At 41.1% G+C, this 19,724-nt stretch overlaps 1 protein-coding gene across 19 annotated transcripts in view; it reads right to left on the bottom strand.

Moving 5' to 3' along the window:
• HYDIN (HYDIN axonemal central pair apparatus protein) overlaps positions 1-19,724 on the bottom strand; it is a 443,907-nt gene that overhangs the window by 148,647 nt on the left and 275,536 nt on the right. For 18 of the 19 annotated variants that reach the window (XR_007514557.1, XR_007514558.1, XR_007514559.1 and 15 more), the window contains 9 exons: positions 17,436-17,613; positions 14,642-14,763; positions 11,615-11,748; positions 11,027-11,163; positions 10,656-10,783; positions 10,304-10,495; positions 9,824-9,973; positions 5,983-6,222; positions 1,059-1,227 (listed from right to left, as the gene is read on the bottom strand). Coding sequence is in view for 15 of the 19 variants with exons in the window: in XM_049863606.1 (XP_049719563.1) it covers positions 1,059-1,227; positions 5,983-6,222; positions 9,824-9,973; positions 10,304-10,495; positions 10,656-10,783; positions 11,027-11,163; positions 11,615-11,748; positions 14,642-14,763; positions 17,436-17,613 (1,450 nt within the window). In the remaining 4 variants the exon portion in view is untranslated. Of the gene's footprint in view, positions 1-1,058; positions 1,228-5,982; positions 6,223-9,823; positions 9,974-10,303; positions 10,496-10,655; positions 10,784-11,026; positions 11,164-11,614; positions 11,749-14,641; positions 14,764-17,435; positions 17,614-19,724 lie in introns of those variants that run through there. The other variant, XR_007514560.1, reaches the window with a different exon arrangement.

Raw genomic sequence — 19,724 nt, 5'->3', positions numbered from 1 at the left:
GGAGAAGGGTGCACCACGACAAGCCACAGTCCTGAAGATCAGGAGGAGCCTCTATCCCCAAGTGCACACCAGTGAGCCCCTGGGCAGATAATAGGATAACTTGGGGTAAGATGATGACAATGCAGCCCAGCTTTGTGACTGGGCGGACCTGAATTCTCATCCCCTACATCTCCTAGGATGCTAATTTCTACCTGTTTTTATGGTTATGCACATAGGGGTACTACTGTATAATGGTTAGTGTCATGGACTATGGAGTCAGGGAGTCCTGAGTTTAAACCCTGATTCTGCCACTTAAAACTGTGGACCTGACCTCTCTGCTTCAATCTGCTCATCTGTACATGTAAAGCTCTCAGCACAGGGCTTGGTGTCTAGTAAGTATTCTACTGTTGTTTTTGTGTGCCATTGAGTCAATTCTGATGTATAGTGACCCTATATGACAGAATAAAACTGCCCTGTAGGGTTTCCAGGGCTGTAATCTTTATGGGAGCAGATTTCCAGGTCTTTCTTCTGTGAAGCTGCTGGTAGGTTTGAACTTCCGACCTTTCAGTTAGCACCCACGCGTTTTAACCACTGTGCCACTAGAGTATATCTATACCTATGTCTGTCTATCTATCTATCTATATGGAGCGCTGGTGGCATGGTGGTTAAGAGTTTGGCTGCTAACCAAAAGGCTGGCAGTTCAAATCCACCAGTGGCTCCTTGGAAACCCTATGGGGCAGTTCTACTCTATCGTATAGGGTCACTATGATTCAGGATTAACTCGACAGCAACAGATTTGTTTTTGTTTGATATATATATATATATATACAGGTATGTATATATATATGTCTTAACACCTCGCTGGACTCTAGATCCAGAAGAATGTGCCCCAGTCTCCGCATCCATTGAATGGGGATAACAGGAACTATTTTGTAAGGGTTATAAATAAAATATGTAAACCACCTAGCACCTGTCTGGCACCTAGCATGTGCTCAGGAATCGGTCAGTCTTACAGCAGGAGTGGTCTAAAGGGGCCAGGGCAGTGGCTGGAGCCCCGGGTTCTGGTGTTGAGATCTTACCATTCTCTTGAGCAAGGGACTCCATATACTTTGCCTTCATCTGCTCCTCTTTCGACTGCTTCATCTCCTTAAAGAACTCGTACAACTCTGGGGGCAGCTTCTCCCCTGGGGTGCGGGGAGGCAGCAGGAGCGTGTTGAAGGAATCATAGCCCTTCAGCTTCCGTAAGATCTGCTCAAGGGGAGAACAGGGACTGCTGTTGGTCTCACTGGAAGTTGCCTCCCCAGGGCCCCAGGCTGCTGCGCTAGGTAGGCTCTTCTGCCCAAATGTGCTCATTCATCTTGAAAAGCCCCTGCCTTTGCTTCTGTCTGAGGCTGGGGTCTGTACAATATATTCTGGATTCCAAAGGGTGGAGTTCTAGGGAGTGGTCCAAAAATAAAGGCTGAGCTCTGTACCTGTGGGGATATAGGATCTTTATTTTGCTCCATTTGACCATGGGCATTTTATATGTGGAAAATAATTTCCTTTTTGTTTTAAAAATAACGCACACTGTTTTTGCTTTTTTTCCAATGACAAAAGTACAGAACCCCATTATTCACTTTGGATGACATACGTAAAAAGTATTGTGGTTGACACTATTATGCTAGGCAAGGTTGTTGCCTCATAAATAGAAAATCCAGGGAAAAATAGGTAAAATGGTACAGAAAAACTTGTGAAAGCCAGAACCTGTGTAAGGTGGAAACCTGTCCGAGAAAGAAAACTCAAATACTTTCCACTAAAATGAGCAATAGAAAAGTGGTAAACTGCACCTTGTCAAAGGTGGAAAACTTATGATACCTGGAAAAACAAGGCAGTCCTGACGAGTTCCGGCTCACACAGGTTTAACTGTATGAAGCATGTGTGGCTGCATGTGTGGTTTAGAGTTGCCAGATAAAACACAGGCTGCCAAGTTAAATCTGAGTTTCATATAAACAATGAATACTATTTTAGCATAAATATACTTCATGCAGTATTTGGGACATATTGTTGTTATGTGCTATCAAGTCGATTCCGACTCATCACAACCCTATAGCACGGAGTGAAACTACCCTATAGGGTTTCCTAGGCTGAAATCTTTACGAAGCAGATTGTCAGGTCTTTTGTCCCATGGAACTGCTGGCGGGTTTGAACCACCAACCTTTCAGTTAGCAGCCGAGCATTTAACCATTGTGCCACCAGGGTTCCTATTTGAGACACACTAAAAAAAATTTGTGTTTTTCTGAGATTCAAATTTCACTTGACAGCCTGTTTTTTGTTTTTCTAAACCTGGCAACTCTGTTGTTAGATGCTGTCAAGTTGGTTCCGACTCATGGCGACCCTATGTATAACAGAACAAAATACTGCCTGGTCCTGGACCATCCTCACAATTGTTGTTCTGCTTGAGCCCATTGTTGTAGCTACTGTGTCAATTCATCTTGTTCCTCTTCTTCTCTGAACCTCTACTTTACAAAGCATGATGTCCTGGCAACTCTAGCATGTATACATATTTATAAAACACAATAAAATAAAATTCGAGAAGACATTTACTTCCCATACAATCTGATTTATTGGTGTTAAAAAACATGTTTTGGTAGGTAATCCTTCTCTGGATCATCATTTTTGGCTGTTCCAAAACCATTGCTAGTGAGTTGATTTTAAAACTTACGCAGAAGAGCAAAAGATCAAGACTAGTTAAAACACTAATGAGAAGACTAAAGAGAGAGGACTTGCCCTACCAAATATCGGGACTTACTATAAAGCTGTAGTAACAGAGAGGGTAGTAATGATACAAGGATAGGTACGTTAATAAATGAAACAGAGGATAGAGCTCAGAATAGACTTATTCATAAATGGAGCTTTGATAAAGGACAGAGGCAGATGGTAGATCAGTGGGGAAAGGAAAGGATGGGTATTCAATAAATTATTGATATGGAAAAATATACTTGGAGTTCTAACTCACATCACTCATAAAAATCAACTCCAGATGGATCAAGAACTGTTAAGAACAAAAGTTTAAGACTTTTATTAAAATATAAGAGAATATATTTCTGACTTTGGAGTAAAGAAAGATTTGATTGGAGACTTACACAGCCTCTTTGGGAACAATTGATAAAACTGAAAGAGGACTGACTACAGAGGCTCAAGTTTATGGGTGGGGGCAAAAAGACCACAGAGGGACACAGGAAAATCAGAGGTGTAGTGGACACTGTGATGAGCTGCCTAGGACCCCCTCCAGGATGGATGCATTCATTTCTCTACCTGCCATGAATGTTCCATTATAGATATGGAAAACAGATTAGTAGTTGCTAGAGGTTAGAGACTGGGGGTTTGGAGGTGGAGGAGTAGGGGGTGAGTGTGACAGTAAAGGAGTAGCATGAGGAAGATCTTTGTGGTGATGGAATAGTTCTGTATCTTGATTGTGGTGATGATTACACAAATCTACACATGTGATAAAATGGCACCGAAGTATACACACATTCTCCCAATGTCAATTTCCTGATTTTGATATTGTACCATAGTTACATAAAATGTAACCACTGGGGGAACCTGGATGAAGGGTACACAAGCACTTCTCTGTACTATCTTTCCAACTTCCTATGAATCCATGATGATTTCAAAATAAAATGTTAAAAGAAAAGGTGCAGGCAGCACCAACAAAAACAAACAAAACAACAGCTTTAACTGGCTTGAAATGTAATCTTCTCAATGTGAAAATGGGACCAAAATAAAGAGCTCCATCCCTTTTCCCTTTGAATAGAGAAAGGTTTGACAAAACAAGAGCAAGTGTTTTGGGGTATATGAGATCCTGCCTGCCCTACTCATAGACTTGTCATAGTATTGGCAAGGATGTGGAGAAACAGGTAATCTCCTACACTGTAGACAGCAGTATAAATTGTGTAACCTCTCTGAAAGACAATTCGGGGCTATCTATCAAAATGAAAAATGGACAACATCTTTGACTTAGAAAACCCACTTCTAGGAATCTACCTTACACAGATGCAAGAACATGTATGCAAAATTATGAGAATAAAATTTTTTATCCTCCTAGGAAAAGACTTCCTTCCTTGCCAGTGGTAACAAGGAACCACAGAACCAACTTTAATCTGCTTAATCAATTACCAGCAATTCTGTTCAGTGAGTTTTTGAAAGCTAGCCAATCAGTAACAGTCTCACACTTCTGAACATCAGCCAGTCATCAAAAGCCACACCCCAACAAAATACTTCCATGGCTAAAGGTTAGCCAGTTCCTAAGCAGCTCCTCAATCCCAGAGCTCCATATTTCCCAAAAGCGCTATAAAAGATGAGCCCTCTGCATTACTCACAGAGACTGTGTCCTACTAGTACAGCTCTTCCTAACTTAAGCAAGCGATAGATTTAGCCTTTTGTTTCAGATATTGAGTTGGTAGCCTCTTTTTTGACAGTTTTATTTGCGGAATAGTTCTTGCAGCATTGCTTTTACTAGCACAAGGGTAGAAACAACCTAAGAGTCCATCAACAGAGGACTGGTTAATAAATTATGATACATTTACACAATGGCATTCTATGAACTGCTTAAAAGGTAAAATTTTAAGTGCTAATTTAGAGATATCTCCAAAATACAATAAGTGACAAAAGCAAGGTACAGAGCTAAGTGTAATTTATGTAATTTAACAAAGAAAGGACAGAACAATCTCTCTTGTCAACACAGATGAAAACATTTTAAATACATGCTAACACATACAGCAACATATAAAAATGATAACATGTATAACCAAATGGGGTTTATTCCAGGAGATGCATGAATGCTTTAAAATTCAAATATTAGTTAAAAATAGAACCTTGACCCCTCCCTCAGACCATATGCAAAGATTAATTCAAGGTGGATCATCTTGGGACACAGCTCCATGGAAAATGTGATATCAGCTATGTAACTAAGTGTAAAATGGATATATTTCATGATTACAACACCTCCCTTCTGTGTAAGTAACATGCTGTATACATTGCTTGTTGCTGTTGCTGTTAAGTTGATTCCGACTCATGGTGACCCCATGTGACCCCACTACTTACAGATCTCATATCCTAATCTGGGCCAGAGCTTATCCTGATGTGACAAGAAAACCTAGGTAGCTGTACTGACAGTCCTGAACCTTTTCCTGCTCACCAGGGTCTTGTGTTACCAAACCCGTTGTCGTTGAGTCAATTCCAACTCAAAGGGTCTTGTATTAGCATCCACTATTAGTAAAGCTTGGTACTGAGAAAGATCTCTAATTTGTGTGGCTCTAATTTTTTTTTTTTTAATTTAACATTCTGGTCCTTTGTGTTAGTTCAGAAGTGTTCTATATCTTGTTAGGGCTGTGAGAGACACAGGTGCCTACATTCCTCAAAACTATATATTTGTGCATTTTACAGTATGAAAATTTTCAAAAATATAAAAAATTAAAGTAATTCATCATATTACAAAAAGGCAGAAAAATCATATCATCTCAATGCAAGAAGAAAAAGTATTGGACACGATCCAACACCCATTTATGATTAACAACAGCAAACTTTTAGCAAACTAAGAACTGAAAGGAATTTCCTTAATCTGCTAAAAATTATCTACAAAAACCTACAGCAAACATCATATTTAATAGTGAAATATTGATTGCTTCCCTCTGAGGTCAGAAATGAGACAAGAATGCCTGCTTATTACCATTTCTACTCACTATTATACTGGGGGTCCTAGCTGGTGCGCTAAGATTAAATAAAAGGTGTAAGGGTTGGTAAAGAAAAAATAAGTGTCAGTCCATGATGATCTAAATGTGTAAATAGAAAATACAAAAGAATCTAAAGCTAAACCTTTAGAATTAGTACTTGGATTTAGTAAGGAGAAGGGGATGGGAAAGGCCGAGAGGATATTCCATACAGATGGAGAACACAAGAAAAGGGCATGGCGTGGCAGGGCCCAGCACGCGTAGGAATATGAAATTTGGTTTGACCTCTGCTCACCTTCTCATCTATGAGATATTGCTGGTCAAATTCTAAAGAGTAGAACTCAATGGGAAAGCTGCAGGGATTTTTCACCACCAACTCAGCCTCGTCTCCAGGCGCATAAGGCAGCAGTGGCCCCAGCTCCAGAACTGAAGGATTAAATTCTAGATGAGGCTCCAGACCTTGCCCCTGAGCCAGTAGTGTAAGTTTCTGAGCACTCTGGGAAATCTGGAACACCAGCGTTTGGCTGTAGAATTTCTGGAAAACATAAAATGAAACAAACATCTGATTTTTCTGTCACATGCCATGTAAAACATTAAAGACCATGCACATGGCAGGGCAGAGGTGCCCAGAAGTAATATCCGCTGGAGCAGTCCTCAACCAATGACTCTCAGGAGTTACTGTATACATACCCCAGTTCCCTCACTCCTATTGTTGTTGGGTACTGTCAAGTGGATTTTTGACTCATAGTGACCCCATGTGACAGAGTAGAGCTGTCCCATAGGGTTTTCTAAGCTATAATTTTTATGGGAACAAAATGCCAGGTCTTTCTACTGCAGAGCTGCTGGGTGGGTTTGAACCTCCAACCTTTTGCCACCAGGATTCTGAAATGTATGGTTTGCATGTTCTACCAGAGTTTCCTTGTGTGATTCAGTCCCAGTGCACACCCTTTGTTGGCTGCCTCCCTTTCCTTTATCACCCTCCACTTCCCTACCAGTGCAGTCTACTTGCACTCAAATCCTTGTCTCCAGGTCTGCTTCTGGCAGAACCCAAATTAACATATTTCTATTACTTGAAGATGAAGTTATGCAGCAGGTCTGGGACTGATCAGCTAGGACATTCATTCACCATCAGAATACCAGTTGACAGTGATACCATACTCAGTATTTTCAAAATGGTAAGAAATCTATTTTACAGTCAGTGATTTCCAATGTAGTCTCACTGGAGAACTTATTAAAAATACAGATTCACAGGTCTCATTCTTAAAGGGGTAGGTTAACACTTGGGATTTTGCATTTTTAACCAGCCCAGGTCATTCTGATACAATTGGGCTCATGTCTTGGGTTTGGGGACAGTGATTTGCTTCAAAATTTGAAGTTCTTGCAACTATCTGGAAACCCTGGTAGTGCAGTGATTAAGAGCTACAGCTGCTAACCAAAAGGCCCGGAGTTCGAATGCACCAAGTGCTCCTTGGAAACCCTATGGGGCAGTTCTGCTCTGTCCTATTGGATTGCTATGAGTCGGAATCCACTTGACAGCAAAGGGTTTTGTAACTATCTTAGCTCAAGGGAGAAAGCTAGACGGATGGAATGTGTATGGACATACATATACATACACACTGTTAGAAACAGAGAATGAATTATTGGCTAAGAGGGTGTTTTGTATAGTTGTGGATTTATCACCTTATAACCTAAACTATATTATAATTTTGAAGGAAATCTTTCTAGAATATTTCATTCAGTTCCTTGTTTTCTAACAGAGTATTCTGAACATATTTTAACCTTCTCTTAATGACTGAGAGCTGTTAGTGTAGATGTCAGTGATTTCTCTTGTGCTGCTGATGTTGACAGAGATGTAGGTGAGGATTGTATGGCTGTAGGGCTAAACAATTTCTTATAAGTTCTTCTCTCAATTGGTGGAAACGTTTTAAGGAACTGCCCGAATAAATCTATTTATTAATTTTTTTTAAGACATTTTTTAAAAATTGTACTTTAGATGAAGGTTTGCAGAACAAAACAGCTTCGCATTAAATGGTTAGTACACATATTGTCTTATGGAAACGCTGGTGGTGTAGTGGTTAAGCGCTATGGCTGCTAACCAAAAGGTCGGCAGTTCAAATCTGTCAGGCGCTCCTTGGAAACTCTATGGGGCAGTTCTACTCTGTCCTATAGAGTTGCTATGAGTTGGAATCAACTCGACGGCAGTGGTTTGGTTTTTTTTTTGGTTATACATATTGTTTTATGACATTGGTTAACAACCCCATGTCAACACTCTCCCTTCTCGACCTTGAGTTCCCTATTACCAGCTTTTCTGTCCCCTCCTGCCTTCTCATCCTTGCCCCTGAGCTGGTGTGCCCCTTTAGTCTTGTTTTGTTTTATGGGCCTGTCTAATCTTTGGCTGAAGTGTGAACCTCAGGAGCGACTTCATAACTGAGCTAAAAGGGTGTCTGGGGGCCGTACTCTCGGGGTTTCTCCAGTCTCTGTCAGGCCAGTAAGTCTGTCTTTTTAGTGAGTTAGATTTTGCTCTACATTTGTCTCCAGCTCTGACCAGGATTCTCTACTGTGATCCCTGTCAGAGCAGTCAGTGGTGATAGCTGGGCACCATCTAGTTATACTGGACTCAGTCTGGTGGAGGCTGTGGTAGTTGTGGTCCATTAGTCCTGTGAACTAATCTTTCCCTTGTGTCTTTAGTTTTCTTCATTCTCCCTTGCTCCCTAAGGGTTAGACCAGTGGAGTATCTAGATGGCCACTCATAGGCTTTTAAGACCCCAGATGCTACTCACCAAAGCAGAATGTAGAACATTTTCTTTATAAGTTACGTTATGCCAATTGAGCTAGATGTTCCCTGAGACCATGGTCCTGAATAAATCTATTTTTACAATATTTATTGATATTTCCTTGATATTGTATAGCTCATTCAGTAATGGGAAAAAAAAAATCTGAAATCTTGAGTAAACCACTAGACAGTCAAAATACTCTAAGAATGACAAGCATGATATTACTAATTCTCTTTTCTTTTAAAAGGGTTGGGGGAGATTTTGATAGTGACAGAAACATGGGCTTGATGCTAGAATCAAGTATGAAGTCGCTGACTTTCCCTCTTTTTCAATTCTCACTGCAGATTCTTATATGTTTCCTCAAAGCCGTTAGCAGGAAATGGGAGTTGATCATAGGTATTTTATAAAATGCCCATCGATTTTTCTTTTGAAAAACTAGAATAGAGAGAAAAGCATATCTGAAATGCCTTAGGCTCTGAGCAAAAGCCTTTACAGAGTAACCTCTTGATATCCTGGTTCTAGGGTTTTATTACTTTTACTGTGTTCTTGGTCAGGAGTAGCTTTGCATTGATGGCATTCAGAAAAGAAACATTTGTGAAGCCCAGGAAGGTTTTCCACCAGGAAGTGCTTATTAGTATCATGACAATTGATAATAATAATCAACAGTTATTGAGACCCTCACTACACGTAGAGCAGAATGCTGTGTATTTTATTCACATTAGTTCGTTTCATCTTCAAAATGATCCTAGGATGTAGCTATTGCAGGTTGGTAATCTTCTATTTGAAACTTCAGGGCTCAGATAATTTCAAATTCACATTTTTAAAAAGGAAAACACACTGTATATACCCTTTATTACCTAATTCCCTCAGTGGGTCTAGATAATAAAAGTCTCTGTAATCAAAACACATTACTATTTCCACAGTTGGAATGTTTGCCTCTGCAAACTAAATCACCTCATGTCAGTTTAGCAAGGTTTTTCTGCCAAATGAGTTTTGGTCTAAAACTTATGAAATGTTTTTTCAGTTTTCAGAGCTTACTGGATTTCAGAATAGCAACTAAGGGATTTTTGAAAAGTAAGAGTATTGTTTTTATTTTACCTATGAGCACACTGAGGCTTTAGGAGTCTCCATAATTTGCACAAAGACATGCAGCTTGTAAGAGCAGAGGCAGGGGACACTTGTGCTATTAACCACTAGGCCACACAGCTTCTACGTGAGCCAGAAGCCCTGAGATGTCAAATTCAGGATAGCAAGGCTCAGGTCACTCAAACCTTTCCCTGAGACTCAAGCAAGTATGGACTTTGAGTAAAGCTCAAAGAGATCCAGAGAATCTGAATGAGATCACATTTCTTCAAAGCTCACCTCTTCTGTTGGCATGAATTTCACCTGCACATTGGATCGTTCACCAGGGTCCAATACTCCAGAAGTGGGTTGAATCTCAAAGATCCGTGTCTTTGGCTTTAATTCAGCATGTAGTTTCCGTCTCAAGTATTTTGGCATGTGCTTCCCCAGCTGGTTTATAAACATTAGCCAATTAGATCGTTCTTTATGGAAAATGAACTCATTCCATCCCCTACTCATTCAACCTACATTTACTGAGTACTTTCCAGGTGCGAAGGACTGTAGACACCAGGGATACAAAGACCAATAAGACACTTGACTGATAGCATGGCCTGATAGGACCTTGAGTGCTGGGCTAAAGGCCTAGATTTCATTCAGGAAGTAATGGTTGTCACTGAAAGACTTTGAGGGGAGTGAAATGATGAGAGTGAAAGCCTAGAATTACAAATCTGATGAAATGACAATGGAGAAAAGGGGACCAATGGGTCACAAATCATTTACCTTGTCAACAGGCTTATGGGTGTGGACAAACCATTCACAAGGGACTTGGAGATGATTAAAAAGCTGAATAGTTTCCATGAGGCACTGTCCACTTTGAACTGTGGCAAACTCCACTTTTCCACAAGACAATGTCATACTTGGAATGGTCACCTTGGCTTTGAGACAGACGTGAACCGTTGGCCCTCCAACCACCTACAGCAGGCACAGAATTACTGTTACCACGTGGCAGGAGTTTGGGGGAAGGGAGGAGGGAGAATCATGGTTCGGACACAATAACTAGCTCACCTAGGGGTGATCAGCATACAAAGCTGGAGGCTAGGGAGGGATAATTTGGCCCAGTGGTGCTTCTTACCTTGATGGGCATTGTAACTTCTTTGTTTCCAACAGAAAGATTGGCCCCTTGTGGGTCAAACCTCACTTCAAATGTTTCCGTTTCACAGTAAGGCAGATTCCTTACACGATCTAGCTCAGTACTGAAGCCTGGACCAAGACAGTGAGAAAACAAAAATTTCTTTGTGGAAAAGAGAAATAGCGAACAATAGATGATGTATGTAGAGCCCCCTCTGGGGCAGGATGACTATTCAAAGCATCATATAATAGCCCCAAAATTCTTTCAGTTGGTCCCAGAAGAAGCATGAACGTTGAGCCAAAAGCACAGTAGAGATGGGTACCTTGTTAGAAATGACAAAATGCAATAGGAAAGGGTCTCCCCAGCTTGGTTACCTGTGTCGTGAAGGACACGCTTTTCTGCCTGAAAGGACACTGGAAAGTTACTGGTGTTGGTGATTTTGATGATGTGGGTTCGAACGTCACCAAGGATAATGCAGCCAAAGTCCAAGACATACTCTGGCAGCTGGACTCTGAAACAGTTAAGAAGCTCTCCTTATCAGTCACTTTCAGATATGGAAGGTTTCTTTTCCAAAAGTGAGAGTGTGAGATACTCTTGTATCACCTATACATGATTTTATTCTCTGGAGTAGTGAACAACCAATGGCTACCAGAATAGAGACTAGGAACAAGACATTTCCTGTGGAAATCCACACTGCTATTTCAACCATTATCTCAGAACACGTCAGTGTGGGCCCTCATGGACCTAAAACAGGGCCTGTCCATTACCCTAAGTTGGAATTTTCTGACTTTAAGAGGCAGAAACCTGCCTTGTTGGCTTGATGCTAGGGGATGGGAGGTAAGCGAGGCTAGTAGATTTCATTCCTAGAATGTCAAGCATTATTTCCAAGGGAGCACCCTGCACAGACAAGCATGTCTGCTGTGACACTCTCTAAAACAAACAAAACACGAAAGGGCACTCACTTGGCCAGTTTGCAGCGACTCCGATGGATGAGGCAGGAGTCATCTATGGGATCAGGGATAATTGTTTTCTGATGTTCTAGGGCATATCCTTGGACTATAAGTCTCTCTACTTCCATCTGGAGCTGAGCAGTAAACTAGAGCAAGAAAAAAGACCAAGTCAGCACATTCTTCTGGAACATGTATCCTCAACAGAGATGATATCACCCTGAGGAGGTGAAAATTAGTTCTTGGAGGGTGAAAAAATCTTAGCTTTTACAATAGTTTGTGGCTTTCCAAAAAGTGATATTATATAACATATCTACAGTCTATTTCTGGTATTACAAATTGCATGGGGGAGGGGGTAGTAAACAAATTGGGATATACCCAAACCATGGAATACTACTCAGCAATAAAAATGAATGAACTATTGATATGCACAACAACTTGGATAAATCACAAGGGCATTATACTGAGTGGAAAAAGCCAATCTCAAAAGGTTACATACTCCATTTACAGAACATTCTTGAAATAACAAAAGTATAGCAATGGAGAACACATTAGTGGTTGCCCCTGGGGTGGGGGCAGAAGGGATTAAATGTGGCTATTAAGGGGTAGCATCTTGTAGTGAACCAGGCTTCTGCAAAACAGGTCTTTGCTGGTGACCTTTGGGTCTCACTCGCTATACTTTTCTTCCCAATTTTAGAATCCCTCTAAACCAGGCCTTAGGGCTCTCTAGCTATACATATGAAATTCTTCCTTAGGACAATATTCCTATATACATTAGCATTTTAAAAGAAGAGCACAGGGAGAGAGCAGCCTTAACTAATCATTAGGAATAGACCACCAAGAGGAATTTTAGGGAATGGTGAGGGAGGACATTTTGGGATTTTGCCTTCATATCATACCACAGGGGCAGTGTGGTGGAATGGATTGCTTTTATATGGCCTTTCAAGCATGGTCTTGTAATTTCCACCAAATGATTGGGTAGGAATATGCAAATAAGGTGCTTGTGTACCACCAAGGGGATTGGACAGCTTGCTAATAATACAAATAAGGTGCATGCCACCCTTGTGGGGGACAGAGTAGAACTGCCCCATAGGGTTTCCAAGGAGCAGCTGGTGGATTCTAAGTGTTGACCTTTTGGTTAGCAACCATAGTTCTTAACCACTGACCACTAGGGCTCCCTTGTAGGGGTAGGTCCATGCAGATAAGGTATATGGAACCTAACAAGGGGATTGGTCAGTTTTGCCATCCTGCTAGGCTTGAAATGAGCGATCCCAGAGACAGAGAGGGGTGCCACACTACCACCAAGAAAGAAGAGCTAGGAGCACAGCATGTCCTTTGGACCTGGGGTTCCTGTGCTGAGAACCTCCGGGACCCAGGAGACAGAACACTAACACTGGAGACAGCGAGAGACGGCAAGAAGTAGTAGCAGACAAGTGGCGGCAGCAGAGGCAGCAGAACCAGAAGACCAGCAGGAGATGGCACAGTGGGCTTCTTGGACCGTGGAGTGAGAAGGCTGCGTGCCTTTGGGCAGGAGGCTTGCTGGTGGAGTTGGGTGCCTCCAGGCACTTGGTGAAGCTAGGTTTGCCAACCCACAGAGCTGGAGAGCTGAGCACCTTTGACCAAGGCTTGCTGGCAGGATGAGGTGACTCTGGGCACTTACTGGTGGAGCTAAAGAGCTTTGTAACACTTGCCTGAGTAGTACAGAAGCTGGGTTGAGGGGCCAAGGGACTGAGGGCCAGTGAGAGGCCTGCCTGTGGGCACACTGAGAAGTGGCTGTCCTGATGGAAGAACTGTATTCTGAGTTGTCCCTGATCCTGGATTGTAACCTGTTACTTACCTAATAAACCCTATAACTGTAAGTATGGTTTGTGAGTTCTTTGTGGCCATTGTAACAAATTATCAAATCCAGCAGAGAAGTTGAGAGTGCCATGGGAGGGATGGCTGGTGTCAGGATTGGTAAAAAGGTTGGGAGGGTGGAGGTATGTTTGACTTCTGCCTCAGAGGAATCAGACTTGGGCTGTTCATTTTGATTCTCCTTCTCCCTTGTGAAGTTAGAGGAGGTTAGACACTGCCCCCATGCCATTTTTATAGGCAGCCTCTATTTACAAGCCGGGCTTCTCCCTCTCTTGAGAGAATGCCTCTGTGGCAGCACACACTCCTGATTTTTCCACAACCTCTCTGGCTGCCCTTCTTTGCCCCTTGAATATTGTTGTACCTAAAGGCACCATTCTGAAAGTGTACCCTCTTCCCTGTTCACTCGACACCTTCCCTAGGGAATCTCACTGCTTCCTGGGGTTACGGCTACCCCAGGACTCTCAAATCTCTTTCTCTAGCCTAGTCCTCTCCACTAGGCCCACAGTAGTGGTTTCAACTCTCTCTTGGATGCCTCCACTTGGATGATGCACAGAAATCTCATGGTCAATGCTGGACAATCTGAACTTATTTCTCCTCCTCATCCCCCCTCCAAAAAACTTGCTTCTCCTCTTGAGTTTTCTATCTCTGTGCCTCCTCTTAACCTTGTCACTCAAACAAGACACAGGAGGTCACCATCCTCTCACCCCCAAATTTAATCAATCCTTAACCCCTGACCATTTTTTGAATCTGCCAACTCCTCTCTACCCCCACCCCAGTCATAACCTTTGTTGACACCATCATCTCTCACTTAGAATTACTCCAACAGCTTAAAAAAAATTGATCTCCCCTCATTTATTCTCATGCCCCCAAGTTCTCCTTCCCTCCAAGCTCCACCAAGCATACAGAGGGATCTTTTAAAAACACAAATCCAATTATGCCATACCCCTGCTTGAAACACTGCTGAAGTTTCCTATTGCCCTCAGGATAAAGCCTAAACCCTTAACAGAGATCACCAGGCCACTGCCTACCTCTCCAGGCTCATCTCCCTCCCTTCCTGTCCCTCCCCTCCTGGCTTTAGCTATACTTGCCTGCTTTCTGTTCCTCAGACATACCGTGTCCTTCTTGCCCCTGGGCCTTTGCACATACTATCCTGAACATACATTCTATGCAGGGTGAAGATAGTCTTACCTCAGTAGTTTCATACTCAGGTATCTCCTCAGTTATTATCTCTAAGTGATCAATAGTATCGTATTTGTCATACTCTAGGTTTCTTTTGGCTTGACTCAAGAAGGTTTCATACTTTTCATTTCCTGTGGGTATTGAAAGATGAGTATAAAGTTCATTGCAAAACATAAATCATGTCCAAAACACTAACTCTTGAAGAAATAGATGGTGCCTGGCTACCACCACTGGCTGTTCTGACCAGGGTTACAATAGATGGTCCCAGATAGAATGTGAAAAAAATATGAAGCAGAATTCAAATTCTCAAAGAAAAAAAAAAAAAAGCCAGACAAACTGGAACAGTACAGGTAACTCCCTGAGACTATCGCCCTGAGACACTCTTTAAACCTAGAACCGAAGCTGTCCCCTGAGATCTTTTAGTGTAATAGAAGAGTAACATACAAAACAAAGAATATTACTCATAAGATCAGTGCCCTACTTAAAAATCATCATCAGTATGAGACTAAAAGGTCAACAATTACTCAAAAGCAAGATGACAGGGAAACTAGAGTACTGGAAATGGAACAAACAGAACACAATTAAAGAGAATGGTGATGCACTGTGGAAAGTACAACTAATGTCACTGAACGATTTGTGCAGAAATTGTCAAATGGGAGCCAAACTTGCTGTGTAAACTTTCACCAAAAACTCAATAAAATATTATTTAAAAAACCAAAACAACAAAAAACACTGACTCTCAGTCTCAGGATAAAGTGAGAAGGGAAGCAAACTTTTTGATACTTCACATGCCATGTTTCCTTGGCTTCCGAGGATGAAATACTTTGTGAGTGAGTTGAATTTGTATCTCAGACCTCACTGAGTTTAATGAGGTTATGCTTTAGTGGGCTATTAGCTGGTTCTCGAGAACTTGATGGCAGTAACATCCTAAGTCACTCACAGGATGACTAACTCCATCCAACTTAGTTGGGACTTTAGTGCTGAAGTCCTGTGTCCTGGGAACCTCCTCAGTTGGTCATCCTGTAAGTCAGTTTTCATGTTTACTAAATTTCATTTCACAAAAAGAATACATTTGGGTCACGTTGCCTTAGCTAAAACCAAATAAACCACGATCCTTGATATCAGGGAAGGTAGGCAATCAGTGGAGAGATTTTAGACACCCAGATTCATCACTAAGCCAGTGCAAAGTCAGATGCTTCCAGGGTCAAAGTAAGTAAACAAACTAGGAACATTTGGGAGGAAGTGCTCTGACTGTGGTGAACTGGAGCACAGAAGATCCAACTAATGGTATTCAAATTTAAATTATTTTAAAGCACTCTACTGGCCAAGCAAACCATGTACTACACTGATGAGGCCAGCTGGGTGCCCAATTTTCAACTGCGTGGCAAAGGCTTTCCTCCCGGACTACTATATGTGAAATTACAGTGATCTCCATCTGGCTGGAACTCTAGATACTACAGCATAACTTGGCTTTAGCTTTACTAATATTTGTGCTCATATTGTCAGGGAAAAGACAATTAGAATTCATAATGGATGATCAACAATGGGTGAGTGAATGGCTTTAAGGAGTGGGGTAGGAGGAAAGATTGAGGTAGGAAGACTTAGTCTGAAGGTTTTTAGGGAAACTGAATTTCAAGGCGCTTGAAGAGAGATTCATGAAGAAGAGTGAGAAATTTCTCTTGACCCTTTGTCCTGTACCCTATTTCAGGAAGAAAAATCCAGGGAGATTATATGGCTAAAAGAGCTGCTTAGCTGAGCTTCAGGATCTGCCAAGACAAGAACCATTCTGGTATTGAGGGATGGCCCCGAGGCCAGATGTTACCAGTTGAGCTTGTGGGAAGACAATAAAAGTCTAACTTAGCTTCCAAACTGTGCAATTCTAAAATACTAAAAATCAAACACACTGCCATCGAGTTAATTCTGACTTACAGTAACCCTGTAGGACAGAGTAGAGCTGCCCCACAGGGTTTCCGAGGCTGTAAATCTTTACGGACGCAGACTGCCTATCTTTCTCCCACAGAGTGACTGGTGGTCAGATTCTAACCACTGACTTTTGGGTTACCACTGAACGTTTTAACCTCTCTACCACCAGGGCTCCTAATTCCAAAATAAACAACAATAAAAAATCTCAAACAAACCAGTTGCTGAGTTGATTCCAACTCATGGCTATCCCATGGTTATCAGAGTAGAACTGTACTCCATAGGGTTTTCAATGTCTGAGTTCTTGGAAGTAGATCACCAAGACTTTCTTCCAAGGCACCTCTGGGTGAATGGAACATTCAGCCTTTTGGTTAGCAGCCAAGCCCTTAAGCATTTGCACCACCGAGGGGCTCCAAAATAAGGAGTCAGAATCTGTGATTGCCTTTCTGTATAGAGTTTATATTTTGAGAATTCTACTCCTTAAACCATCCTTTGCCTTCTCAATGGCCATCTTTGAGTATGCTACTGGGAAAAGACAACTCAGGGAGGGATTGTAGTGGAAGGAACATGCAATGGAGGAAAAAGCCTTTGGAAGCTAGATTTTCTGCTCCCTTTATAGAGAGAAAGCAATTCAATGATGGCAAAATTGGCCAGCAGTCCTAATTTGGGACTGCCATGGACCTTATCTTGGCTCTCTAATCTCAGGTCGAAAAGTCAAATTCAACTTTCTCTCTTTTTTTTGCCATTAAAGAATAACCATAGAAGGGGACTAGAGAGAACATCCAAGCAAATAAATTGAGTAGCCACCAACCTTCAAATAAACAAAGCTAAAATTTATCTGTTGTCCCCCAATGGGTAAATACTCTAAGTGGGTTAGTAGTACCTTTGAGGTTCCTGGGGAGATCGAGGCAGATTCGGGGAAAGATTCCCTCTCCACTCAGAGTGATATTTTCTGGGTCCAAGTGGGCGATTTGTATCTGGAAACTCCTATGAAAGACCTCAGGTACTCCAGGTAAGTAGTAAACCTTCAGCACCTGTTCTTTGTGTGACTCGATAAAACCCTATGCAGAAAGACCAGAGAGAACATTAACATTTACAAATGGACTTCTACTTCTGGCAGTTTGATGGACTAGATAATCCACAGGGCCTATTGTGTTGGTTATTCTCCACTCAACCCCTTCTTCAAGATCTAGTCCTATGAAGATTAAGAAAATGACAAGTAACCAATAGCTAAATAGGCAATGTATATGAACAAGCACTTCATAAAAGAGAAAACATGAATAGTAAATGAACACAGTAAAAAATGCTTACTCTTATTAGTAAACAGGGAAATGCAAACTAAGATTATAATGAAGGTTCTTTTTAAACCCCAAGATTGGAAAAATTTACCAAATTTTTATAAGAATATGCACCAAAGGAGATTCTTATACATATCTGGTGGAAATGTCAATGGAAATAATCAATGTACAAAACACTTAGCTCCATCTTATAAAGTGAATAGTACCCATCCAAAAACCCAAAACCAAACCCATTGCTGTTGAGTCTATTCCAACTTATAGCGACTCTATAGGACAGAGTAGAGCTGTCCCATGGAGTTTCCAAAGAGTGGCTATTGGATTTGAACTGTCAATCTTGAATGCTTAACTACTGCACCACCAGAGCTCCACATATCCATAGGCCCAGCCATTCTACCCCTGAAAATATTCCCTACGGAAACTCTTCCACCTGCTCACCAGAAGACAAGTATACAAATATTTGTAGCAGGATTATCACAAAATAGCAAAAATTTGGGGAAGAAACCAAATATGCCTTGGTGAGAAAATGGAAAATTACTTTCAATATGGTTATAAAATGGAATTTATTCAGCAGTGAAAATAAATGAACTATAGCTACATGCAACAATATGGACAAGTCTTAGAAACACAATATTGAGTGAAAAAAGCAAATTGCACAAGGTTACAATTAGTATGACGTCATTTTTATAAAGCTTAAGATAAAGCAAAATCCCACAGAACAAAATATAAAAACAAGCATATGTGTCTGTTTTATTTACTACTCTGTCCCTAATTCTAGAAAAATGCCTGGTCATAGTTGATGCTTAAAAGTTTTAATTGATAAACTCAAACTTTGCTTAAAGATACATACATATGTGATAAAACTATTCTCTAAAAGGGAATGATAAACATAAAATCCAGACTAATGATTTCTGGTTGGGGAGTATGAAGCAGGGACACAAGATAGAAAGAGCCCACAGGTGGATGCAAAGATTTAGTAATGTTCTAGATTTAAAGCTGGTTGGTAGGTTTGTGGGTGTTCATTTTATTATTGTGGTTTGTAAATTAAACATTTTCCTTGTGTATTTGGTATTCTTCATTCTCTTTCTTCCGGATGGGGTGGGATCAGTAGATGTATCTTAGATGGTCACTCACAAGCTTTTAAGACCCCAGTTGCTACTCACCAAAGTTGGTCGTAGAACATTTTCTTTATGAACTATGTCATGCCAGTTGACCTAGATGTCCCCCAAGACCATGGTTTCCAGTCCTCAGCCCAATAACTCCATCCCTCAGGGTGTTTGGATGTGTCTATGAAGCTTCCATGACTTTGCCTTGGTCAAGCTGTGCTGACATCCCCTATAATGTGTACTGTCTTTCTTTTCACCAAAGTTACCACTTATCTACTATCTAGTTAGTGATTCCCCTCCTCAACCCTCCCCTCTCTCATAACCATTGACCGTTCTTTCTTCCTGTATGTAAACCTTTTCTTAAGTTTTTATAATAGCAGTCTCATATAGTATTTGAACTTTTGCGATTGACTTATTTCACTTAGCATAATGCCCTCCAGATTCATTCATGTAGTGAGATGTTTCAAGGATACATCATGTTTTTAAGTGTTGTATAGCATTCCATTGTGTGTATGTATCATAATTTGTTTATCCATTCATCTGTTGATGGGTGCTTAGGTTGTTTCCATCTTTTTGCCATTGTGAATAATGCTGCAGTGAACACGGGTGTGCATATGTCTATTTGTGTGACGGCTCTTATTTCTCTAGGATATATTCCTTGGAGTTGGATTGCTGAATCATATGGTATCTCTATTTATAGCTTTTTAAAGGAAGTACCATATCATTTTCCATAGTGGTTGTACAATTTTATATTCTACCAGAAGTGCATTA

Source organism: Elephas maximus, chromosome 21 (genome assembly GCF_024166365.1).
Source record: "Elephas maximus indicus isolate mEleMax1 chromosome 21, mEleMax1 primary haplotype, whole genome shotgun sequence".
Taxonomy (NCBI): domain Eukaryota; kingdom Metazoa; phylum Chordata; class Mammalia; order Proboscidea; family Elephantidae; genus Elephas; species Elephas maximus.
This window is presented reverse-complemented; position numbering and strand designations above follow the sequence as displayed.